This window comes from Podarcis muralis, chromosome 1 (genome assembly GCF_964188315.1).
Source record: "Podarcis muralis chromosome 1, rPodMur119.hap1.1, whole genome shotgun sequence".
Taxonomy (NCBI): Eukaryota; Metazoa; Chordata; class Lepidosauria; order Squamata; family Lacertidae; genus Podarcis; species Podarcis muralis.
Window position 1 is genome coordinate 116,873,027 of NC_135655.1, and position 27,517 is coordinate 116,900,543.

Below are 27,517 nucleotides of genomic sequence, written 5' to 3' on the forward strand. Positions count from 1 at the left end.
TGAAAAGATAACAACAGGGCAACTGACTTTTGGGTTTGGTGGGTGTGCGTCAGTAAACGAGGGGAATTAAGACTAAGAGAGCTGAGTGGGGGGTGCTCATGTAATCTCACTGTATACAAGTTGTACAAGTGACAATAAAGTATTTCAAATTTCAAATACAGCAGTATGGGCATCACTTTGGGCTGCATGCCTGACTGAATCCAGCACTCTTTCTCTCTTGCCCTGCTTCCCTGTGGCATTAGAGCCAAAAGCAGTCACCAATTGGCAATATGAACTTATGGCTCCCAAGCCTACATAATAATAATAATATTTTATTTATATCCCGCCCTCCCCAGCCAAAGCCGGGCTCAGAGCGGCTAACAACAGTAAAACAATACAGCATTCTAAAAATCAATTCATTGTAAAATCAGTTCAAATCAAATTAGTGGCAACCACTGGGCTAGAGTTCTGTGAGGATTGCCAAAGGAGAGGGTCAGACTATGCCTTGGCCAAAGGCCTGGTGGAACAGCTCTGTCTTGTAGGCCCTGTGGAAAGATGTCAAGTCCCGCAGGGCCCTAGTCTATTGTGACAGAGCGTTCCACCAGAAAAAGCCCTGGCTCTGGTTGAGGCCAGCCTAACCTCCCTGTGGCCCGGGACCTCCAAGATGTTTTTGTCTGAAGACTGTATGGTCCTCCGTGGGACCACATGTTTGCTTTTTCACAGCCCACCAATCACTGTGCTGGTTGGAGTGTTGATCCACCTATGGAAATCTATTTCTGGATGTGGGCTGGTTTTGAAATAGGTGCCTGCTGCCATATTCCACTAGCGGAACGGGACAAACAAGCAAGCCTGTTGCAGAAGATTTTCAGGAGAAATCTTTGGAAATAAACATGTAGGAAAGATGAACCTCACGCCGCCACCCCCCAGTCAGCATGGAGAATGATTTAGAAAGCTTTTCATTTCAGTTTTAGTCTACCACAGTTTGCCTGTGGTTACCGCTAACTGTTTTGAACAAACCAGCTTCAAATCACTGTTTGAACTGCTGTTAACTGACCACAGTGTTAATAGCAACTGGTCACAGTAAGTGCCAGGACCAACTGTAGCTAGCAAAAAATAAAGTAAAAACACCAGTTACTTTTCCCATTGTGTGGAAGGAGCGGAGTGTGTGTGCCAGAGACCTGCTGTAGTTCATACACATCGAACCAAGCCATGTTACTTGCATGCTATATTTAAAAGCTGCATCAAATATAGCTTGGCGATCCATACCCCCAACATAATGGGACTACATAATACCCCGAACGTAAGACTTCATAACTTTTATTGCAATATAAAAAAAGGAACGTAACAAAACATTTGCCCCCCTTTTGCTCTGCAAAATAAGCTCTGCAAATGGAATATATTCAAATGGATTTTTAAAAAAACGCAACATCTTTGGTAATTAGGAAATTACAAAATATTTCCTTCTATAAAGAGCCGAGTTATCATTACCAATATACACTGCTTATTCTTATTTACAATACTCTATGTATCTTCTTAAATATACTTAATGAGAAGCATACCTCCAGCTACTGATTTTATGAAATAAGGCAGCCATTGATACAATACTGCAGCCATATACGTTTTTCAAAATAACGAGGGCTAGCATAATACAACTTTCAACATTTTTTGACACTGCCAGAGCTTACCAAACTATTGCACAGCTCGCTGAACAGGCTTGAGATGGAATTAGATTGGCCACGAACACCACACCGAACATTAACAGACTGATCTGTTCAGGAAGCTCACTTTTCAAAAGTCGATGATATGGAAGCTCATTATGATGGATGTCCTGCACTTACATATAAGGCAGGAGAACCAAAGGAAATGAGAGTGTGAGAGAGAAAGAATATGGCCACACCCTCTGTCACGTGACACCCAACCACTGTCACATGCCATGGGGGCAAAGGGATTGTTTATGTATGCTAAGACTTCTCTCAGGCTCGCTTCCCATGGCATTGCTGCCAAGGGCTGCAGGAGGGCTTCTAGAACAGGCCATTCACAGAGGTTGTCCACTCTTTCCCCCAGTAGGCCTGGTCAGAAGATTGGCATGCATGTATCCAGCTTAGCTTCCGATCAGCTCTGTTCATTCACAGACAAGTGCTGATTTTCATTAGAATTCAGTAGAACAGGGTAGTACAAAGTATAAAAGCCTTTTCTTTACACAATGAAAACCAGCATGTTTCAGTTTTGAGCCAGAGAATTTTTATAACGAAGAGAAACAAACAGCAGATTTGGCCCTGAAGGTCCGGTTGCAGTTTTCTGTAAAATCACATCAGCAGATACAGTGGTACGTCTGGTTGTGAACAGGATCCGTTCCGGAGCCCCGTTCGCAACCTGAGCAAAAGGCAACCTGCGTCTGCGGGTCGCCGCTTCTGCGCATGCACGTGACGGCATTTTGAGCGTTTGCGCATGCACGAGTAGCGAAACCCGGAAGTAACCTGTTCCGTTACTTCTGGGTCATCGCGGGACGCAACCTGAAAAGATTTAAACCGAAGCGTCTTTAACCCGAGGTACGACTGTACTGACAATTTACAACATATATGTACAACAGTCAACAAGCTTCCCTAGATTTCTTGTAATATCCCAATGCCCTAAGAAATCATTCCAGAATCACTACTCCTTTTGGGAAAATCTCAGCATAGTGCTTTCAGAATTGAAGCTAGCCCGAGATCTTAAAAATAACTGCTGACTATACTGCTTAGCATTACCTAGAGTCAAGCTGGCTTCCTTACATTTTACAACATTATGTAACATTCCCTAATGTGTCCACAATAAAAGTTCCGATTTCAATTCCAAGGCGTTTTCTTTATAACCTCCTTCCCTCCCCAGATCTCTTAGAAACTGCAGCTCTTATAAAGGAGACCCTTTAACAAATGATGCAACTATAAATAGCAGCCAGCTCTTTAAATAAATAGCATTATGGTTTGTTTAGCTGAATGAGGGTACCGTAACGTCAGATTGCTATTTGGCATATAAACGGGAAGTAGTGACTCGTCTGTGTGCTGTGCCAAATGAATTTATTCTGGAGAATTAGAATATCGACTGTAATAACGTGACCGTGGTGAGGGCTTTGGTTTTTTTTGTAAAGTTACAAAGTGCAGGCTGTAAACTAAAGGTAAAATGCTTTTGCATAAAGTTTTCCTACAGCGAAAAGTGTGCAAAGCATGCCATCATTCTTCTTACTGAACATTTCTACCAGTGCCTTTAAGAGGTCAATGTTCCAAAGTGTTTTGAAGAGGACTGCTTTAGGATGCAATCCACCAACCTCTTAAGGAAACATCCTTCCACTTATATTGGATTTTTGTCCCACTGGAGTCACAGAAACAACGGGACCATTTTAATCCAAACACGGTGGCTGAGCACCCTATATCAATTTCACACTGTTGTGCAGAAACACTCTTGGTAGCCGTGGCTTGATGGACTATGCCCTCCAATACTGTTAGGGTGCCAATTATGTGGTTTCACATGAGATGAAGTGTGCAATGTAAAAAAAACAAAAACCCTAAACACCAAAGCTTGTGTGAAATCAAGGGATGGAGGAGTTAGATGTTGCCAAGCCAGTTGTGTAAGATAACCTAGAATGGCACAAACAGAACTCTGATTGCACCTCTGAGACTATAAGGGCTGATATGAGCAACGCTCATAGGAAGATTGTAATCATTTTGGCAAATCTTTATGCAATGTCTGCCCCCCAAAACCTTTCCTCTCTTTCAATACCTGTGCTATCCTTCTCCTAATTGGTTTATATGCCATTTTTCTGGAGACCCTTCCGTTACAAACACCCTAACCTTTTATTTGTTTTAGTGATAACATTGTCGTGGCGATGGTTTTAGGATCTGCTCACCCCCGAAATATGGGAAGGAATGGAACACCACACTGGCAAGCTGCCAGAGATTTGCCAGCAGCTCAAGAGAACAGGCCTTGTACCAGCGGAAAACTGACACGCTTCATTCCAGCCCCATGTTGATGAAAAGTTACATTCAGAACAACTGACCAATAAACACGAGTTCTTCTAGAATCAAAGTCCTTGCCGCCTAATCATCAATGAATATCCCAGTAGCACTAAGCAAGCAATATATATTGTGTTGTTGCACAGCTAAAGGGGCGAGGGAGAAAAATAGCCCTTTTGGTATTGAGAAATGTACGGCTGTAGCATCCAAAACCTTCACATGGTTGACCTCTGACCAGCTTCGTCCAGTTTCAGGTTGCGTTTCCTGGCTGCCTCGCTGTTGAACTCCACGTCAGACTTCTCCGCGTTGCTGCAGTCCGTCATAGTCGATCCCTCTTTGTCAAGCGTTCCTCCGTTTCGGTGAGAGATTTTCAAATCCGGCTCCTGCGGGCGCTTCCAGTGGGGCCTTGTTGCCATCCACATAACAACAGCACTAAAGACCAAGATCAGAACACCAAGAACATTGACAAAGATGGCCTCTGGGGGAGAATCTCTATATTTATATCCAGGGCTCGATCTGGAAAAAGAGAGCTGTTATAAGAGCAGCGCTTGAGACCAGACAAGAAAAACACCAATAACTTTTTTTTATTTACGGCGACGTAAATAAAAAATACTTACAAAGCAAAAATAAGTTTTTCTGTGAATCCCATGAGGGCTGTCGCAATCACCGTTCCAAAGATTAGAAGGCCAAAATAAGCATGAATTGGCATCAGGGTTGCCCGAAGAGAACCGGGAGCAAAGGGAAGAAGGAAGACAGCAACACCTAGAACAAGCTACACAGAAAGAGCAAGTTATTTTACTGGTATATGTTGTTTAAACACAAACAAAATGACTAAAATAACTACTGTACAAGAATGGGAAATGATGTACCTCACTTATGCCTCACTTTTTTTCTCCAAATTCTGACTGTGAAAAGTTGAAAGTGTGGCTTAGATTTGCGACCTTACAAAAATTGGCTTTTACGATATCGCTGCTGAAACAGACATACGGTAAAACGGAACGGGTGTGAGTGCCTGCAGTATTAAATCATATGGCTTATATTAGGGCATGGGTAGGCAAACTAAGGCCCGGGAGCCGGAGCCGGCCCGATAGCCTTCTCAATCCGGCCTGCGGACGGTCCAGGAATCAGCATGTTTTTCCATGAGTAGAATGTGTCCTTTTATTTAAAATGCATCTCTTGGTTATTTGTGGGGCCTGCCTGGTGTTTTTACATGAATAGAATGTGTGCTTTTATTTAAAATGCATCTCTGGGTTATTTGTTGGGCATAGGAATTTGTTCATTCCCCCCCCCCCCAATAGTCCACCCCCCAAGGTCTGAGGGACCGAACCCTTGCTGAAAAAGTTTGCTGACCCCTGTATTAGGGCATCGTCTTTCTCTCTCTCCCCCCCTTTTAATTTTAAAGGTGCGGCTTATATTTGGGTGTGGCTTATATTTGGACCAATACAGTAATTGTAAAACTGAAAACTAAAAAAAAAAAATTAAGGAAAAGGATTGAAGCAGCCATGATATATTCTCTGGGAGCGCACCCACTCACATGTTCAAGATAAGTCCTGGTTTGGCTTAGCCTTCCATGCTAACTCAGCCAAGGAGTCCTGCGGCGCTTTAAAGAATATCCAATTAATTGCAGCATAAATTTTCGTGGGCCGGAGCCTACTGAGATGCATAAACTGTCAAACCCACATGCAATGCAGACAGAAGCCAAGAGGAGGATGCTGTTAAAACCTGGAGCCAGAAGTCCAAGCGACGCAAGGCAGAGTTATGCCCTCTTCCCTTGTAGAGCAGAAAAGCAAATGAGAACCAGGTAAAAAGGTAAAGGTACCCCTGCCCATATGGGCCAGTCTTGACAGACTCTGGGGTTGTGTGCTCATCTCACTCTATAGGCCGGGAGCCAGCGCTGTCCGCAGACACTTCCGGGTCACGTGGCCAGCGTGACAAGCTGCATCTGGCGAGCCAGCGCAGCACACGGAACGCCGTTTACCTTCCCGCCAGAGCGGTCCCTATTTATCTACTTGCACCCGAAGGTGCTTTCGAACTGCTAGGTTGGCAGGCGCTGGGACCGAACGACGGGAGCGCACCCCGCCGCGGGGATTCGAACCGCCGACCATGTGATCGGCAAGTCCTAGGCACTGAGGTTTTACCCACAGCGCCACCCGCGTCCCTTTAATGAGAACCAGACAGAAGGGTAAAATATCAAATTAGGAGTGGGTGTGACTGTGACTCATTTCCAAGTCTTTCTTTTTAATGAACGGGCAAAGCAAGATGAACAGTGCAAAAGAGGGACAATAATTTTCGGTAGTGAGCTGGCCGCTCCCGGTCCTATGTCTGATGGAATTCACCTGTTCCCTAGTCTGCCTATAAACACTACAAGCAAGAAGGACAGACGCAGAGCAGCAAGCTAAGGTCTATGCTTCCTATAACTTGATTTTTTAAAACCTCTCCTCCAGGCTGTTTCATCACATGTGATGAAAATGTTCTAAGCCCAACAACTACTGGAATATGTTTGGGAAGCTGTAATGGAAATATAATGTTCCCCCTAATTATATTAAAGGGATTTATTATTACTATTATGGTTCATGAATCGCCTTTCATATATATTTTGACAATATTTACAATCATGCAATAGAAACACACACACCTAAAAGTAGATTTAAACACAATACAAACCATCATCCAAGCAAGAAAGAGACCCAGTTCCCAACCCGGCCAAAAAAGCATGTTTGTTTCTTTAAAAAAACCAAACCTTTAAGTTGTTTCTGGAAATTGCTAGTAGCGGAGACCTGCTGTATCTCAACAAGGCTGCTGCTCCACAAATGCGCAGGCAAAAATAGGGGTATTAACTATAATTATTATTTATTATTTCTACTCCACCCACCTGGCTGGGTTTCCCCAGCCACTCTGGACAGCTCCCAGCAGAATATTTAAAACACGCTAAAACATCAAACATTAAAAACTTCCCTAAACAGGGCTGCCTTCAGATGTCTTCTAAAAGTCAGGTAGTTGTTTATTTCCTTGACATCTGATGTAAAGGACGATAGGGAAGAAATATTTAATGTAGTTTTCTTAGCTGTACTTTTATGTGGAAGGCACTGAAAACCTCTAGACCAAACAGTGACCATATATAGAAACAGATTTAACTTATCTAAATAGTGATTAAAGAAAGGTGACAGTGATGCTTAAGCTCATTAAAACTATATCGTTTAAAACCAGAGCTCTTAACTTGTTGGCAAAATATCGCCATCATGTATGGAGCTAAAGTTGCATATTTCTGAAAATGCTACATGTTCACTTTAAATGCTCATCACCTTACACAACAGAGAAGATGAGGTCATTTCAAGATATTAAAGAAAACAAAAACATATTTATTTATTTTTTAAAAGGGTTTAAATTAAGGATTGTCTGCCTAAGAACCAATTGCTCTGTTGCTTATTATTCTGATACGTTGTTTAACAAGCATGAAATGAGGGCATGTTATTTGTCGATGGGTTACTTCGCTCGTCCCAACTGTCTTGAAACGTCTCCCTAAGCAAATAAACGAAGCCCTCGTCAGCTAAAATCCAAGCCGGCGCATTCCTTGTGTGCCAAAGAGCCGGCCGCAACACAAGCAAGCTGGGCACTCATCCATGGAGCTGACAGACCAGTTTTGAGTGGGCAAGAAGAGCGAGCGCTTTCATCCTCAAAGTACGTCCCACCACACAGGTGCTACTGTGGGGGGGGGGGGGACACAAAACGGTGCTACTCGCGGTGTTGCATTCACTCTGTAGATTAGGCTGAGACCTTACCTGCCCGCAGACTGTCTCGCCAGAGTGGTGCATGCTCTAGTTATCTCTCGCTTGGACTGCGCTCTATGTGGGGCTACCTTTGAAGGTGACCCAGAAACTACAACTAATCCAGAATGCGGTAGCTAGACTGGTGACTGGGAGCGGCCGCCGAGACCACATAACACCAGTCTTGAAAGACCTACATTGGCTCCCAGTACATTTCCGAGCACAATTCAAAGTGTTGCTGCTGACCTTTAGAGCCCTAAAACGGCCACGGTCCAGTATACCTGAAGGAGCGTCTCCACCTCCATCGTTCTGCCCGGACACTGAGGTCCAGCGCCGAGGGCCTCACTGCGAAAAGCCAAGTTACAGAGAACCAGGCAGAGGGCCTTCTCGGTAGTGGCACCTGCCCTGTGGAACGCCCTCCCACCAGATGTCAAAGAGAAAAATAGCTACCAAACTTTTAGAAGACATCAGAATGCAGCCCTGTTTAGGGAAGCTTTTAATGTTTAATAGGTTATTGTATTTTAGTGTTTTGTTGGAAGCCGCCCAGAGTGGCTGGGTATGTATGTATGTATAAATAAATAAATAAATAAACAAACAAACAAATGATAATATAATAATAATAATATTATTTATATCCCGCCTTTCTCCCAGAACCAGGACTCAAGGCGGCTCACAATAATTAAAGCAAACATGAATAAAACGCAGAAAGCTAACATGTATAAAAGCTGATGCTTAAAAAGGATTTAAAATATAGCAAAGTTAAACGGATATAAAAACAAACCCATTAAAATACGGATAAAAACAGCACAGCGCTCTTAAAAGCCCTTTCCTTAAAAGCAGCCAGTTCCCAATACCCTGCAGGAATAAAACAGTCTTCACCTGCAGGTGGAAGGAAAAGGAGCCAGTCTTGCTTCTCTAAGAAGGGAGTTCCAAAGGATGAGGAAACGCAGCGCTGGTGAGCTCTTATCTTTTGTGAACAGGCAACTTTACCAGAAATCCCAATAGCCGGAATTGATTCAGGCCCCATCGATATTTGAGGCTTACTTCAGAATCTCAGTGGCTACCTTGTGTCCAGGCCCCCGCTGCTTTTTAAGCTCCTACTGTTGGGTTTCCCTTCTCACCTTTCAAGTGTTCCTGAAGAATTTCTATTATATGGGAGCTTTAGAATAGGGGTGGGGGTCCTCTGGTAGATCGGCAGGGCATCCAAACGACATCTCCTATTATCTCTGAAAATGCTGGCCAAGGCTGAAGGAATCTGTAGCCCAACACTGACTAGAGAGCCACAGGCTCCCTGTTCCTGCTGCAGAGCTTCACACTGAATCAAACATTTCTCTTCCTTCGTCTACCATTTTAAAGAACCATTCTGTTATGTACTGAGTTGAATAGGATCCAAAATGCAGCAGTATGATTGGTCCTAGAACAATAGGATTCAGAATGCAGCAGTCTGATTGGTCCTAGACCAATAGGATCCAGAATGCAGCAGTCTGATTGGTCCTAGAACAATAGGATTCAGAATGCAGCAGTCTGATTGGTCCACAGGAGCCACCCAATCCAGCTCCAGGTGGAAGGGAATCCGCAACCTGATTGGCCTACAGGAGAGTCCCGGAATTAGCCAATCACGTGGGGCCATTGTGTAAATAATGTATATAAAGCAGACAATCTGGGGGAACTTCCATTCCTCCTCACCACTATGAGCTGAATAAAAGGTAAAAGGTAAAGGTAGCCCTGCCCGTACAGGCCAGTCTTGCCAGACTCTAGGGTTGTGCGCCCATCTCACTCAAGAGGCCGGGGGCCAGCGCTGTCCGGAGACACTTCCGGGTTACGTGGCCAGCGTGACATCGCTGCTCTGGCGAGCCAGAGCCGCACACGGAAACACCGTTTACCTTCCCGCTAGTAAGCGGTCCCTATTTATCTACTTGCACCCGGGGGTGCTTTCGAACTGCTAGGTTGGCAGGTGCTGGGACCGAACAACGGGAGCGCACCCCGCCACGGGGATTCGAACCGCCGACCTTTCGATCGGCAAGCCCTAGGCGCTGAGGCTTTTACCCACAGCGCCACCCGCGTCCCTATGAGCTGAATAAAGAGCATGAAATCCACTCTCGACTCCAAGTATATTTCACATTCTAAACCACCTCAGGTACGGTCTTATATGAAATACACCTAGTGCCATCCATTATGAGGTGGAGGAAGAGGAAACTTTTTGAACCCAGGGCAGATTTTTACTTTGGCAAGGCAAAGGCATCGTGAACGTTTGAACAGGAACCCACACAATTACTTTGCATAAAATCTATTTTTACCCTGCATACAGAATGCTGTTTCCTCTTTAGCATGGGGGCTTAGTACTTGGAAATCATTTCAATGCTCCCATCCCCTGAAAAGACTGAAATGGATAGATTTTTTAAATCTTGTTTTTCCTATTCAATGGCATCCTGTGGTGTCAATTCCAAGATGCTGGCAAACTCTTTCTTTCTTTCTCCCCCCTCCCCCAGCCCAGGTGTTGCTTGATTACCAGGGGAAAAGCATCTTTTAAAAAGTGCTTGAAATGGATGAATTTGTATACTGAGAATCTAGCCTGTGTAAAGATTCCACATTTTTACACAATCTATTCTGCTTACAATGAACACACGGAGTTTGGCTGACCTGCCTACAAACTGTTGCATTTCTGTGGTAAATACAAAGTGCCCAATTAAAGCGATTCAAACAGAGGCCGTTCGGCTGTGCAAACATACTGTTAATAAAGATAAGACAGAACAACTTATTCCACCTCTTTAAGTGCCGTTTATAAACGGTGTCTAACCTGAAGAGCATAACAAATGACGGCAGTCAGTCCAATCCAGCTGTGCAGACTGTACATGTTGGGAATACTCTTGGCATTGTGGAAATCCCAAACAGCGACCAGAGCAATAACTGCAAGCACCAGAGCGATGGTATTTAACCCAGCATGGATTAATTTCATCAGGAATTTGCTGCATTTCCAGGTCCACGGTAACCGGTACACGATGATTGCTAGAGGTGGAGAAAGAAAGGGAAGAGTTCAGAATTTTTTAGAAAACTATTTCCCCTCCCCAGAATGTTAAAGGCCGTTCTCGTGTTATTCAAATTGTACCTATCAGCTTTTGAGGATTTAGCTAGGGACGCCTGGCTCAAGAAGTCGCTCCCTCTTCGAAAGCCAAAACTTGCTCAAGAGGAGTACCAGATTTTCACGTGGCACAGTATGAAATTCCTGTGATGCTTCCTGCTAAATAAGCCATGTTATGCAGCAATGGAACATGCCAAGCTGAGACGTCACTTAACTCTGGCCCATTCCTTCCATGATGCCACTAACTCTTTTAACTCCAGAAACAGGGAATTCCCTGATCATTGGGCCACACTGGCCGAGGCGGAAGGAAGCTGGGCGTCCAGCAACATCTGAGAATCAAAGAATTGAAGAGTTGGAAGGGATCACAAGGATCCTCTAGTCCAACTCCCTTCAATGCGGGAATCGTTTGCCCAATGTAAGGGCTCCAACTCTCAACTCCGAGATTCAGTTTTTCATGCTCTACCGACTGACTGAGCTACTCAATGCATATTGAAAGCACATGTGTTCCCCAAATAATTCTGGATACTGTCGTTTGTTAAAGGTGTTGGAAATAGCTCTGTGAGGGGGGAAACTACAGTTCCTGGCATTTTGGGGGAGAATATGATTTAAATGTGTAGTGTGGATTGTCAAACTAGCAATTGGCTAGCAGTGTGGTAAAGACACAAAGAAACCTAACCTTCCTACAACTTTATTATCTATAGTTCCTTGGAGGCAGAGGCCACTGAGATTTCCTGAAGTGGCATGTCAGTGTAGAAAGACTAGACCCAATCCATTTCCCCCACTCTTCTCCAGTCACCTGGCCAGGAAAAATCCAGTTCAGGAAGAAGGGGTGAAAACAGCAGTTGCTTGCTATGAACAACATCACCTTTAAGGCTCTATAGCCTTATAAAACATTCTAATTTATGTGCAGCGCATGCCAAGGTCTACACATCCACTATATAAGTCATAAAGAAAACTCTGTTCCTAAATGGAATGTCCTGGAACTGGAACCAATGTATATTTCCCTATGCTATAGGAAGCACAATATTGACATTTGAAGACGTCGTCTTTTCAGGTCAACTGTACACAACCTTTCTGCAATTTCACAGCTTTTTCTCTCCCCCCCCCCCTCCAAGGAGTTGAAGAAAAGCACATTCAGACTGGAAATATGGTAGCCTTGTTTTCAACAGGTTGAGGGGAAGAGCACCAGTTTAAACACAGAAGAACAAAGAAAGTTCAGCTATTAAGTGCTTACATGCAGCTTCTCATAGGAATGTTTGTATGCCAACAAGTCTTGTTGAGTCCAACGGGGCTTAATAAGCCTTTGGCAAGCAGGCACAGAGATGCTTAAAAAGTGTATCATAATTTTATTTTGGGGCAGGAAGAAGGCTGCACACAATTCTGTCCACGTAGCTCTCCCCCCCCCCCCTTCTTAGAAGCGTCTTGGCTTCCTCTCTTAAGAGCGTCAAACGCTAATAAAAACCTAGTCCTGTGACAGATCACATTCTTTTGTTCCTGGCACATCCACTTACAAACCACACAAATGGATTTGCACGTTGCAATTTTACGAGCGCACACATAATCTTTTATATGCGTTCGTAAAAAGCTACGTTGTGTGAGCTGTTCTGCATTACTGTGCGTCTAACGCGACAGGTAATTCAGGTGAATGCAATTGCTAAAGCTGAAGAATAATGTGACCTAACTGCGGCAAGCTGGCTGAACTGAAAACAGACTTTTGCCAAGGAATGCACAGAGTTCAAGTTCTTTCATTTTCCACATACCCTTCTGCTTTTCTACAACTCAATACTCCCTTTGTCTTCCCGCATTCTTGATAGGCATTCTTAGTCTTGCCAGGCTGTGCAAAGAGTTCTCTCCCTTTATGTCACCCTGTCCTCTCGTACCCAAGTTATACCTTCTTTAAGTCGCATCTTGTCAGTTTGCTTACCAAACTCCCCTCTGCACCTCAACACCGTTTTATAGGGACACGGGTGGCGCTGTGGGTTAAACCACAGAGCCTAGGACTTGCCGATCAGAAGGTCGGTGGTTCGAATCCCTGCGATGGGGTGAGCTCCCGTTGCTCGGTCCCTGCTCCTGCCAACCTAGCATTTCGAAAGCACATCAAAGTGCAAGTAGATAAATAGGTACCGCTCCGGCGGGAAGGTAAACGGCGTTTCTGTGCGCTGCTCTGGTTCGCCAGAAGCGGCTTAGTCATGCTGGCTACATGACCCGGAAGCTGTACGCTGGCTCTCTCGGCCAGTAAAGCAAGATGAGCGCCACAACCCCAGAGTCGCCCATGACTAGACCTAATGGTCAGGGGTCCCTTTACCTTTACAATGCAGCAATGGGTACCCAAATAAGAAATTTTAAATCAACATTAGGAAGCCAAGTGTTGCTCCCTCAAAAAGTGGGGGAACAAAATAAAACGCAGTTGAGAAAAAAGAACAAACCATGAATAAGATTATTGTACTTCTTAATATCATCTCTGCTCCTCATCTTACTTGCCACTTCCCTCTCAGCATCAATAGGGAGGTGGGAAAATCTTGGCTTTACAAATGTTGCTGGATTACAAATCGCATCATCTCTCACCAATGACCATGTTGGCTACAGCTGATGGGAACTCTAGTCTAACAAGCTCTAGAGAACCACAAGTTCCCCCACTCCTGTTCTAAATAGTATACTGACATAGGGACGCAGGTGGCGCTATGGTCTAAACCACTGAGCCTCTTCGGCTTGCCAATTAGATGGTCAGCGGTTCGAATCCCTGTGACGGAGTGAGCTCCTATTGCTCTGTCCCTGCTCCTGCCAACCTAGCAGCTCGAAAGCACACCAGTGCAAGTAGATAAATAGGTACCGCTGCGGCGGGAAGATAAACAGTGTTTCCGCAAGCTCTGGTTTCTGTCACGGTGTTCCGTTGTGCCAGAAGCAGTTTAGTCCTGCTGGCTACATGACTCAGAAAGCTGTCTGTGGACAAATGCCAGCTCCCTCGGCCTGAAAGCGAGATGAGCGCCGCAACCCCAATCACCTTTGACTGGACTTAACCATCCAGGTGTCCTTTACCTTAGTATACTGACATGCTGCACCATAACATACAGTTTTAAGCTTAAGTTTGTAATTCTATACTGGAAAATGTCAGAAGGAAAATGAACTGATATAGATATACATATACGCACAATTTTATATGTAACTGTGTATTTTTGTAATATTTTGTTTAAGTTGTTTGATGTTGCTTCAGTTCTCTGAACATCGCTTAAAATACTTTAAATATATTACGTGGTATAGAAATTAAATAAACAATCAACCAAACTCACTGAACTCAGTGGGACTTCTGTACAGGACTGAACTGTAGATGTCTTCTTTTTCCAATTTTCTATCATAACAAATACCCTTGTTTTTAAAGTCGAATTGTAATATTGTCTTTATTCTCCAGCTTTAGTGCCTCTTATTACCGGATGCTATTAAAACTACCGTATTTTCCGCCCTATAGGACGCACTTTTCCCCCTCCAAAAATGAAGGGGAAATGTGTGTGCGCCCTATGGGGCGAATGCAGGCTTTCGCTGAAGCTTGGAGAGCGAGAGGGGTCGGTGTGCACCGACCCCTCTCGCTCTCCAGGCTTCAGGAAGACATCCGCAGCCTAGGCAGCCCTGCGGGAGGTCCCACAGGGCTGTCTAGGCTGCGGATAGCAGCCTGCTTCCCGGAGTGTCGGCCGCCCTGAAGCAGAGCGCCCCGCGCGCCGGACAGACATCCGCAGCGTGGGGAGCCCTGCAGGAGTTCCCCGCAGGGCTCCCCACGCTGCGGATAGCAGCCTGCCGCCCGGCAGGCGAGTCACCCTGAAGCAGAGCGCCCCTCGCGCCAGGCAGACATCGGCCAGCCCCACAAGCTCGGGGGACAGCAGGGAGGCGCAGCGCCACCATCCCGCTGTTCCTCGACCTGGTTCGGTTTCCCCGACCTGCTTTTGGAGGGGAAATAAAGGAAAAAAATTTCCCTTTATTTCCCCCCCAAAAAGCTAGGTGCATCCTATGGGACGGAGCGTCCTATGGAACGAAAAATACGGTAATTGCTTTGAGAATTATGCGAAACCAACCCAGCACTTTAACTGCACTTACAGTGCAATACCATATACAGTGGTACCTCGGTTTTCGAATGTAATCCATTCCAGAAGACCGTTCGAGTTCTGAAATGCTTGACAACCCAGGCGCAAAGGGCGGTCTGCAAAGTAAATGGAGAAAATTGGGGGGGGGGGACGCAGCTGAAGCCGTTCGACTTCCGAGGCGCGTTTGAAAATGGAAGTATTTACTTCCTGGTTTTTGGCATTCGAAAACCAAAACGTTTGGCTAGGGCCATCTTTAGCAGATGCGGCGCCAGATGCAAATATCCGCCCAGCACCCCCAAATTACCATGGATAGTGTTGGGGTGGCCGTAGCTGCACACTGCCAACCATCCAGGGGGGCCCGCAACTCTGCCCCATGCCGCAGAGGCTTGGGAGTGAAGTTGCGCCCCTCCCAAGCCTCCTTGGGAGGAGAGCGATCCCCGCAGAGGCTTGGGAGGGAAGCTGTGCGCCCGCCAGCCTTACAGCGGGCATGCAGGGAAAGGGGAGGCCACCGGCAAAGCCGCGCAGCTCCCCCACTTGCTGGGGCGCCCCGAGAGGCCGGCTCCCTGGTGCGATGCACCACTAAGCCCCATGGGAAAGACGGCTCTGCGTTTGGCTTCCGAGGCGCTCGGAAACCGAGGTACCACTGTACACGTCTATTCAAAAGTCTCCGTGTTTTGAATGGAGCATATTCCAAGGTAACTGTATAAAACTTTGTAGGACTGCAGCCTTAGTCAAAACAGAAGCACAAAGAAATAAGGCAGTATGGATGCAAAACATACGTTCAAGGTTGTAATCTTATCCAGTTATTTGGGAGTAAGCCCTGTTGAGCCTGATACGTCTTCTCGAGTAGACATGCAGTGTTACTGATAGTGGGCTGCATGAGGACAGCCTGGTTTTGGCCACAAATTTTGGCTGGGCAAGGGCAGGGGAGATTAAAAAAAACTTAAATACTTAAGAAGAGCCTGCTGGATCAGGCCAATGGCTGCCCATCTAGACCAGTATCCTGCTCTCACAGTGGCCAACCAGGATACAACTGCAAGCAGGATACATCCCCAAGAGTAACCTCCCCTCCTGTGGTCTTCAGCAACGGCCACTGTCAAGTATTACTGCCTCCAACTGTTAAAGGTAAAGGTAAAGGTACCCCTGCCCGTACGGGCCAGTCTTGACAGACTCTAGGGTTGTGCGCTCATCTCACTTAAGAGGCTGGGGGCCAGCGCTGTCCGAAGACACTTCTGGGTCACGTGGCCAGCGTGACAAAGCTGCATCTGACAAGCCAGCGCAGCACACGGAAACGCCGTTTACCTTCCCGCCAGTAAGCGGTCCCTATTTATCTACTTGCACCTGGGGGTGCTTTCGAACTGCTAGGTTGGCAGGCGCTGGGACCGAGCAACGGGAGCGCACCCCGCCGCGGGGATTCGAACTGCCGACCATGCGATCAGCAAGCCCTAGGCGCTGAGGCTTTTACCCACAGCGCCACCCGCGTCCCGCCTCCAACTGTTACTGAGAGCATAATAATCATGGCTAGTAGCCGCAGATGGCCTTCCACTGCAATCCTTGCAAGCGTGCTGGATTGTGGAATGCGTTGGTCAAGGCTCGAGTGTGTTAATTTTCTACCAACTGCACAATGCTCCTAAGGCAGCTATTATCATCTACAGCCTTGGGCTAAAATCTTAAAACAAATCTACTCAGATTAAGTCTCTGGGTATACATGTACCAGTTTCCCACCTTAAAGGTTCATGACATTATTTTTCTTGCTCATGCACCATCCAGCTCAGACATGGTGGATAAAATCCCCCCCCCCCCACAAATTTACAACACGATGAAACAACTTAAGCAAAATCAAATCAATCCCCAAATGAAAAGAAAAATAAGGAGGCTCAAACATTCCAGTTTTCAGTTCACATCAAGTGAGTCAAACATCGGTAAACAGGAAGCACAGATAACGTTAAGCCTTCCTGGCTTGACGGAATCCAGATGTGGTTGTGACCCTGCCACAAAAAATGGAGTCATGGGAGGGAGTGGGGGCTAGAAGGCTGCTTCTTCTTTGCTGCATGTTGTATAAGAAACTGATTGTGTAATTAAATAAGTGGACTACGCCTCAGAAGAATGCATTTTTGTAGCATTTTTGGAGCACACTGCTGGATCACATTTACTCAGAAATAAGTCAAGTATGTTTTGCACTGCACAGTTCTCTGGACAATGAATGTGTTCTGCATTCTCCCTTATCCCCCCCCGGGGGGGGGGGAGTCAAGAATTCAGCAACATGGAATACTTAAAGAGCCCTGCGCTCTGGGACTGATCTGTGTGTTAACAATTCTGGTTGCGTGCAACAGAGCCGGCTTTCAAGAGCTTCAACTTGTTGCAGAAAAAGCAGAAGTAGTGGCAGCTGCGATCTTAATTTTGCTTAAGAAAATTAGGCTGCAATCCTGGCCAACTGAACGCAGCAAAACTGAAAAGTTATAAAACATAGCCTTCTGCAACCCCAAGGAAACTCAGCAATCCGCATTCAGTTCAATGGAACTTCTTCTTTGGTTTACTCGCCACGCAGTCTTAGCGAGTGCACACTCGCCCCCCCCCCCCATTTTTAACACATTCACTGAAAACGCAAGTTCGTCTTTTCTCTTATTTTTGTCAATTTCCCGCCCCGTCCTCAACGGAGTTTTCGATTCACCCCTTCTGCTGAACTTTACCTTCTTCTGTTTATTAAATTATAACCTCTATAATCGAATCTCTTGTGTTGTTCATAGCTCAAATCCTGCTCACGAGTTCATCATACACCTAATAGTCCAAAAAAAGGGCATCCATTCTTCCATAAAACACTCATCGTTGGAGGTGATCTCTGTTGGAAGCCGCCCAGAGTGGCTGGGGCAACCCAAGTCAGATGGGTGGGGTACAAAAAACAACATTATTTCTGCTGTTGCTATTTGTCATCGCTCTTGATTTTGCTGTTAATTTCACCAGTTCTGCGTAGCCATAGCCATCTGACTTATCCATTCTTCTTTCCTGGGAAGTTCTTCCTTGCCCAAAAAAGAACCCTAGCTGCTGTCGCTACACACCTAAACAACTTTCAATGCTTTCTAACCAGCCGCAGAAGTTTGGGGCAGCTGCCCTGTTGCTGAGATGTATAATTTTTATTACATTACAACTTAGAATGCTCATTTAGACATCCTTAAAACATCCGTGACTTCCCTTCCCTTTCCGTGGTTCCTTTTGCGTATCATAAATCCCTGCGTATTTTACTAAACCATTCAGTATTCCATTCTTACATCCGTCCAAACTTCTTTTACACTGTTGACTTTATCTCAACGCTGCCAACGTTTTCAAGTGTGCACAATTCCCCCCACACATTCAAATAAACAGTTTCTAAATCAGTTTAGAGAAGACCCCCTCCCGCTTTCTCGACGCCCCCCCACGCAGATTCGAGCCCCTTCTCCCCCCGCGCTTTCCCACCCCCTCGATGCCTCTCCAAGAGGCGCGCAAAGCTCTGCCTCCGGGCACCGCGCCGCTTGCGCGCTTTTACGCACCGATCCCTTGCACGAAGACGAAGCCCGTGATGAGGAGCACCGGGTGCCAGTTGAACTCGGCGTTCCCCCCGTCCCAGGCGAGCCCCTCGCGGTAGTGCAGAACCCAGACGAGGGCGAAGACGACGGAGCAGAAGCCCAGCAGCAGCGCCGACGCCAGCAGCGCCAGAAAACACCAGTAGCCCTCCATCTTTCCCCCCGACGCCGTTACGCAGCACCGCGGGCTTCTTATAGACCCAAACAAACGCCACAGACGGGGCGGAGCTGCGCCGAGGCAGCTCCAGGCAGGCAGGCAGGCAAGGCAGGCGGGACCTCCTGATTTCCTCCCCCTGGAGGGGAAGCGAGAGAAGAGGAATTCCTCCCGGGAGGATGGCGGAGGGGGAAGTCGGTTCCCCCCCCGGGGGCTTTTTCTCCGCCCCCCTCGGGCAATCCGCTATACCCCAGTGGTCAAAATTGTGGAAACAATTTAGGAGAAGTTGTGTTTCTTTTATCTTCTTTTTTTAAAAGAATCTTTACAATTGAATATCAATTGAGAATAATTTTACAGAACAGCTCAATATTACTTGCTTTCAGAACACTTGACCCCATTCCCTCCCCCACTCCAAAAATGCTTCAAAGCCGTGGTTCCCAACCTGGGGCACGCACACGCCCCACAAGGGGAGGCAATTTGATTTTTAAGGGGGGGGGGCGATTCGAGAATGAGTTATTAAGAGTGATTTTTTTATTATTTTACAGTACTTCCTCCACTGAATAGGAGTTCACTCTTTTAATAATAAGAATTATATGTCACGGGGGGGTGGGGTGTTACCGGAAAAATCCGAGGGCTCCCTTGGACAAAAAGTAAAGACACCAACCAGAGTAAATTGGAGCAAATCAGCAGCGTGTAGGCTTGGCCTTTATTGAACAAATACTGTCGCGACAGGGTGCTCCCCTCACTTGCAGGTGAGAGGAAAGACCCAGAAAGATGGTGTGCAAGACCTTATAAAAACTTTTGAAAATTCCCATCCTCTAGGTCAAGCCCACCCCCAGGAACATCATGCATACATTACAGAAAGGAGGGGTTGAGGGAGGAGTTGTGGTGGTAACCTGAGGGTCCTGTCACCTGGCTGGTTCCTCCTTTCCCCCTCCCCATGAGTCATTTTCTGAGGACAAAAGGTAGTCCAGTTTCCTGCCCCCTGAGGGAAGATCTGATCATTGTCCTTTGTTCCAGTCCATGCTGAATCCACTCCCATATGTAAGTTCTTTGTGATCTTGATTGTCTTCCGTCTGGGATCATCAGGGTTGGCATAGCAACTGGGCAGGGCTCCTGTGGATGTGCTGGTATGGTGAAGGGATTATGGCTGACCAGAACCAAGCCACCCCCCTTTTATAGTCCTTGTCATATGGAGTAAAATAAAAATGGAACAGTGCAAATCTGATGTATGGTTGATTTTTCTATGAATTTATAACAGAAGTGTGGCGTATGTAGTGTGTGAGTGTGTGTGAAGTTTGTACAAACTGAATGATGGGGGGGGGGTTTCCTGCTACAGGGGGAACCAGGATTTTAGAGATGTTTAAGTGGGACAGGGCCAAAGAAGTTTGGAAACCACTGCTTTACTGTATCTAAGACACTGTTGATAAAACAGTTTCCAAATCTTCATCAGTCCCATAGTATAGATCTTCCATAATAAACTGGTTTTGTGGATCATAGCTCAATCCCAAACAGCTCAATCTGAGATTTGCAGTTTTGAAAACTCTTGCTTTTTTCTTTTTAGATCTTGTAAAATTCTTTCATCCATACAAAGCATATAATCAAATGCCAGGAAATCATCTTGTTGTATAACCTGTGGTGCTTTATGGCCCGTCTGAATGACATGATTTCTTAGACAACTTAAAGCCTTTGCATCTGGGCAGTGTCCCACATTCCAGTCAGAAACAGCACCGCTGCCTGTCACCATAGGCGCCGACTCCATGGGGCTTGAGGGGGCCCGAGCCCCCTCAAAAATTCGTTTGGGGGGGCTCCGCCCCCCCAATAATCTCCGGCGCCCCTCCAGCAGAGCGCCATCGCCGCCCCTCCCCCAGCCCAAAATGCACAGGGGGGGCGGGCTGCATGCCTCCTGCCCTCCCTCCCGAGCAAAAGCTCCACCCAATTTCCTTTGGAGCTGATTAATAGGCGCAGCACGCTCTCCCCTATTCGCTCACGAGGAGGCGGCGCCACTTTATTTGCATATTCATGAGCTTATTTATTATTCATGAGCTTTCCCGGGCCCCCCCAATATTTTTTATAAGTCCGCGTCCCTGCCTGTCACCCACTTGTTTTCAATGTTTTCCTCAGCCACAAGTTTCCTCAAAATGCCTTTGGCTATGGGAGAGCGGCAAATGTTCCCCAGGCAAACGAATAAAACCTTGGCTTCCCCGGCCGCCATCCTCTCTCTTTCAGGAACCGCCAACCGAAAAGTTGTGTTTCTGAGGTTTGGTGGCTCATAACATCAGAATCAGGCCATACCATGAAACCATAAGATTATACATCATCGGAAAGACCCTTTAACGCAGAATATAATGCAACAAACTGTGTTATGTTCATTCTGTCAAAAGTTGCAGCCAAATAAAATGAGTTATACACAGAAAACCATGACGAAGCATGGATTTATGTTAGGGGCAGCAGGCTTTTGTTGAGGGGGGGCAGAATCTCAGTTAAGTATTTTTTATTGATGGGGGGGGGGGCGCAACTAAATGGGAAGAAAATTATTTGTGCCAGGTTTGGGGCTGATACAATGTTGGAGCTTTGAAGAGGATGCGGTCATGGATTTACCAGCTGGAACATGATGCAAGTGTGCTCTTCCCTTCTGCTGCTCACAGTCCACCTGTGACTTCCTCCTCAGTGCCGGCCCACCCATAAGGCAAGGCAAGGCGACTGCCTCAGGCAGCAGGATCCACAGGGAAGCAGATCCCCCTGTCAATCTTTGTCCCTTGTTCCTGATGTAGACCTCCCCCCACCCTTCCATCCCTAGCGGGGAGGGAGGTCCCATTTTGGGGTCGGCCTCAGGTGGCAAAATATCTTGGACCAGCCCTGCTCCTATTCCACCCCCACACCACCCCCACGTATCTTGGGTGGCAGAATGGCCCTGCCGGCGGCATGCGCCACTCGTTTATCTGAGGTGTTTTGCTGGCCTCCCCCCAAAACAGCTCAGCAACTGTGTCTGGATTTTTACTTCTTGAAATATGGCAACCCTAGGCTGTGTGTGTGTGTGTGTGCGTGTTTTAATGTGTCAAATGCAGACAGAGAGTCCGTAAAAAGCTTTATTCCACTCTGTTCATGAAGACAGCGGTGATACTTTTACAACCCTGCTGTAATGAGACCATGCAAAAATGATGACATTAAAAAAAAAAAGGCGCTACAGTGCATTAGACTCTGCGCCACCATTAATAATTTATCACTTGTGCTTCCAGGATCACCATCAATGCATGTAGCACATTAATTCGCACGTCTAACAATCTTGTCTTTTCTCTGCCCGTTATTGAAAGAATCATAATACATCACTTTTAACAAATAGCTCCAGACAAATGCCGTTTAAATACTATTGAACAGAAAACAATGCTCTATCCAAGTATTGACTTGATATAAATAAGAGAGCGCTGAAACAAGCACCCATTATGCTTGTTGGGTCTGGGTCCAGTGTCAATTTTAAGATTCACCATCCCATGAACTGTCAGGCAAACATGTCTAGGTTGAAATGAGGCAAGGGAAAAACATTATTCATGGGAGAAAGCTTGGCAATGTGGAATTCTCTTAGCATAAGTATTGCTCCTCCTAAAACCGAGGAATAATATTGTAAACACACACAGGAGCGAGACTTTTGTTGCTGCTGGTGATTGAATTATATCTGGATTTAAATGAGAGGCATCTTCTAAAATTGAAATTGAAATACTTTATTGTCACTTGTACAACTTGTATACAGTGAGATTACACGAGCACCTCCCACTCAGCTCTCTTAGTCTTAATTCCCCTCATTTACTGACGCACACCCACCAAACCCAAAATTCAGTTGCCCTGTTGTTATCTTTTCATTCAGCAGCCTAACAGCCCATGGATAGAAGCTGTTCTTTATATAAAGAATAAAGTATTTCTAAGAAGAGGTTCTTCTATAAGGCCTTGGAAAGCATGAATTATCCTCCTTGTTTACCCCGTCACAGTGAGTTCAGGAAAATAAGAAACCGAAGTAGTACAGTGGTACCTCAGGTTAAGTACTTAATTCATTCCGGAGGTCTGTTCTTAACCTGAAACTGTTCTTAACCTGAAGCACCACTTTAGCTAATGAGGCTTCCTGCTGCTGCCATGCCGCTGAAGCACAATTTCTGTTCTCATCCTGAAGCAAAGTTCTTAACTCGAGGTACTATTTCTGGGTTAGCAGAGTCTGTAACCTGAAATGTATGTAACCTGAAGCATATGTAACCCGAGGTACCACTGTATATTTATCTTAAAATACCTCCTTTAAAAAAAACCACCTTTCAGGAAAACATTTTTCTGACCCACATTTTCTGCCCTCTCTCCATCTGACCTACAGAAGCTGTCAAGAGCTGGCACAAGTGGGCACCTGCCACAGCCCACCGGTGTTTCCTAAACTTGAGTCTCTCCAGATGTTTTTGGACTACATCTCCCATCAGCCCTAGCTAGCAGGACCCCAGTGGTCAGGGATCATGGGAATTTTATGTAGAGGAGGAAAGGAGGGGGGCGTTATTCTTTTGCTGTTTTGTTTTACTTATTTGCGTGTTTTTATCCAATATTTTATTCTGTGAACCGTCTTGAGATCTTAGGATGAAGGGCGGTACATAAATCTAATTAAACAAACAAACAAACAAACAAACAAACAAACAAACAAACAAACACCTAATTTCCTGCTTTCAAGTCCTGAGACTTCCTGCTTCAAAAATGTCCCTACAGTCCATTCCTGAACAGAGATTAAATCGGTGGCAGGGCAGTGAACCTCCTTTCTCTATTTACTGCAGATGTCATTCTGCGCTTATGCACATTTTCAAAAGCATGATTTCCTCAATTCTTCCCCAAGCCAAGAGTTCACTTTAATGTTGAGAAAGCTGTCTTCCCACAGGGATCATATGGAAGCTTTTAGTATTTCTCCATTCCTCTCGTATTACTTAACTGTTGAGCAGACCGAATTAATTCAGAGAGTATGATTTCCTAAGCCATATCTCATTAGCATTGGCTAGGTGGGAAGGTAAATGTATCCCATTCGTGACAGCCACCACAGAAATACTCAAACCTATAGTCTCAGAGGCCGCCTGTGGCTTGATAAACAACTATCTGACTTTTAGAAGACATCTGAAGGCAACCCTGTGAAGTGAAGCTTTTAATGTTTGATGTTTTATAGTGTTTTTAATATTCTGTTGGGAGCCACCCAGAGTGGCTGGGGAAACCCAGCCAGATGGGCGTGGTATAAATAATAAATTATTATTATTATTACAGTCAAATCTCAGTTGTCGAATCTAATCCGTTCCGGAAGACTGTTTGACTTCCAAAACGTTTGACAACCAAGAATCAAAGGGCAGTCTGCAAAGTCAATGGAGAAAAAAGTAACAAACTCCCCAGAAGCGGTTTGGCTTCCGAAAAACGTTCGAAAACCAGAGCATTTAATTCCAGGTTTTCAGGAGCCAAAACGTTCCAAAATAGAGCCATTCAAGAACCAAGGTTTGACTGTGTTATATTACTACTATTGTTGTTCTTATTATAATTGATAAAAAGGGACCCCTGACCATTAGGTCCAGTCACGGACGACTCTGGGGTTGTGGCGCTCATCTCACTTTATTGGCTGAGGGAGCCAGCGTACAGCTTCCGGGTCATGTGGCCAGCATGACTAAGCCGCTTCTGGCGAACCAGAGCAGCGCACGGAAACGCCGTTTACCTTCCCACCAGAGTCGTACCTATTTATCTACTTGCACTTTCTGCTTTCGAACTGCTAGGTTGGCAGGAGCAGGGACTGAGCAACAAGAGCTCACCCCGTTGCAGGGATTCGAACCGCCAACCTTCTGATCAGCAAGCCCTAGGCTCTGTGGTTTAACCCACAGCGCCACCCGTGTCCCTATTATTGATACGCAGCAATAAAACCCCGCAGCACAAAATGTAAGCTTCTGATTACAAAATGATACCGTTATACTGGTGTTATGAGAATTATAAGGTCTAAGATATAAAATAAATGTTCATAAATGTACAAGGCAAACACATACATAAGTATATAAGCCATGTGTCTGAAATAGGAGAACCACCCAGAAGCCATTTTGACCCTCCCAAATTGACCTCAAATATTTCTCTGCAAGGAGGAAGGAAATGAGAAAACCCACCATTGTATCTTTGCTCACAAATCCTGCCTTAAGGGTGTATCTGTGTATGACTAGGGTGAGCCTGTGACCAGGATTCAGGAACTAAGTATTTAGCATCTCAAAAGGAATGACCAGGCTGCCCAGGTAATACAGTCAGTGAACATTATTAGGTACCCTGGCAAACAGGATTTCTGCTGTAGACCACCTCCTCTGCTGTTGACTGCCTCCTTCTGTGATGTATGTATAATATTTCAGGGGGGTGGTCTTGGGCTATAGGGTGGGCAATTTCAAAAGTCTATATAAGAGCTTGCACATCAACATTTTGGGTTCCTCCTTCCTCCTGTGTGGGGGGGCGGTGGGAGACCCTTTTGCAACAGTTTAATAAAGATCAGGCTTACTAGCCACTTTGCTTCTCAATATTCTCTGGTTGGCCTGTTACTTTCTCCTACCGATAGTGAACCTACGTAATGACTCTATACAGGCTCTTGTATAGATACCCCATAAGGGAAAAGGAGCACTGGGGTGGAAGGGAGGTGGGAACTGAAGTTCTCACCCTGGGCCAGCAGGGGGATACTGTTATGTTCACTCACAACTTAACAGGAACCTTTCCCAATCCAAGGGCTGTATTCAAGGGCCATAGGTAAACGACAACTCAACATATGAATTTCCAGGAACAAATTTTATAGAAGTTTCGTTTTAGAGACAGTCCCCCTCAGACCTTGCCCTGAATGGAATTTGGAAAATGCTTTGGCTAAAAAGGAAAGCTCTAAAAGGAAGCTTGCACCAAGCCAGTACAAACATATCTGAGAATGAAAACATACAATCTTGCCAAATTCAGGACAAACAATAGTATGGAACAGCCAAGTTGACTCTTTGGGGTCATTAGCCTCTGATATCCAGTCCACCACTAGATAGGGATGGAAAGATCTGTCAATTTCAGTACTCACAGCTTCTCATTTTCCCAATATTAAACTCGGCTCTCCCTATTTCTGCAGCAGTTTGTGATTAAGAAACAAAAATCCTCATGAAGGTTCTTCAGCATTTTAGTGCAAATTCTCCTGAGAAAACGATTTTTCTATGCAGTTCTGCCATGTACACACTTTCGCAAGCAACGTAATTTCAATATAGCATTTTTGTATGTTTTCAAGAATATGTCCACGCACAAGTTCCTCACGTATATGTGGTTGTGTTCTTTTTGTAAACGCTGGCTGGCTGGAGAACGGAATTTAAAAACCTTGGCAAGCATGAATTTCGAACGATGGTTGTGTTTTGGCTCTCATGCTGTTTCAGAACTGGATCGGTTCGGCTTTGAACCCGAACCCGAACTGAACTGAATCTCTTCTCCCATCCCTACTGCTGTAAAACTGTTATTAATTAGTGTTTTTATAGTTGTTTTGATTTTGTGTTGAGTGCCCTACCTGGGTGGATGGAGCAGCCAAGTAATTTCGTTGTCCCAGAGAGGGGGCAATGACAATAAAGATATTATTATTATTATTATTATTATTAAGTTTTAATTACAGGGACCCTGGCCCAATTATATGTGCCTCTAGAAGTGGACTGCTGCACACTCTGTTAACACCACTTACAAGTCCCACTTGGTAACTTTACTGAGATACCGTATTGGCCTGAATATAAGCCGCACCCAAATATAAGCCACACCTTTAAAATTGGAAAAGAAAATTGGAAAGAAAAAAATACCCGAATATAAGCAGTTTCCATGCTCACTGCTCCTGGCTGCATACTGGAAGGGGGAGCTGTGCTATGTTCCTGACTGTCATGGTCCGGTCTATAGGCGATCGAAGTCCCGGCTGAGGAAGTCAGGACCAGGGGCAAGATGGCGGGGTGGGAGCAGGAACAAGAGTCCAGAAGCCAGGGGTCCGAGGGTCAGGAAGCAGGGAGTCAAGAAGCCGAGGTCCGAGGATCAGGAAGAAGCCAAATGGAGCAAGGCAGGAAATGAGTTGCTGTGGCAAAGAGCCGAAGGGAAATGCTGACCCTATATCCCTTTCCAGCTCTTGCCACCAGGTGCAGCGAGTTACGAAGCAGCCTCACCTGTGTGGCTGTGCCTTGCCTCTTCAGAACAAACTTAGGAAGGCCCCAGTCCTGCGAAGCCCTACTGGTCACAGGGCCTGGCTCCTGCCCACACTCCTGACACCGATGGCCTTTTCTCTTCCTCGCTCTCTCCCTTCCTGGCCTTGTGGGAGAGGATGGGGGACTACATGCGGGGTGGGCACCGCTTTGCAGTGCTCCTGGCGCTGTTTGTCCAGTGCTCCTGGCTGCATACCGTAAGGTCGCGAATATAAGTAATACTTTAACTTTTCATGGTCGGAATTTGGGGGAAAAGCGAGGCTGATATTCAGGCCAATACGGTAATTGGCGATACGTCAATCGTCTTTTTGTGGGAAGAGCTCAGTCCAGCCCCTGCTCTCCCTTCTCAATATTGATAGGACTATGTCATCCCGCATTTGCTCATGAATGCTCTAGTATTAGGTCAACTGAGCATGAACTTGCTCTCTACAGAGTCTACTGTTTTATGGAATTTGAAGGTGGCTGTAGTGCAATTCTATTTGTGGTTTCACTTAAAGAAGATAAACATTTTAAAGAAAACATAGATGAATGAAGGAGCGTCTCTACCTCCATCGTGCAACCCGGACACTGAGGTCCAGCTCCGAGGGCCTTCTGGTTGTTCCCTCACCACAAGACATGAAGCTACAGCAAACCAAGCAGAGGGCCTTCTCGGTAGTGGCACCCACCCTGTGGAACACCCTCCCATCAGATTTTTAGAAGACATCCGGAGGCAGCCCTG

At 45.8% G+C, this 27,517-nt stretch overlaps 1 protein-coding gene across 1 annotated transcript; it reads right to left on the bottom strand.

Annotated features, from left to right (window-relative positions):
* Positions 1–1,280: 1,280 nt before the first annotated feature.
* CYBRD1 (cytochrome b reductase 1) lies at positions 1,281–18,683 on the bottom strand. Its single transcript, XM_028749816.2, has 4 exons — positions 18,406–18,683; positions 10,530–10,738; positions 4,586–4,740; positions 1,281–4,484 (listed from the first exon to the last, which is right to left on the bottom strand). Exons 1-4 carry the CDS (start codon positions 18,590–18,592, stop codon positions 4,184–4,186), a joined length of 852 nt encoding a protein of 283 aa, XP_028605649.2. The 5' UTR covers positions 18,593–18,683; the 3' UTR covers positions 1,281–4,183.
* Between the last annotated feature and the right edge of the window lie 8,834 nt (positions 18,684–27,517).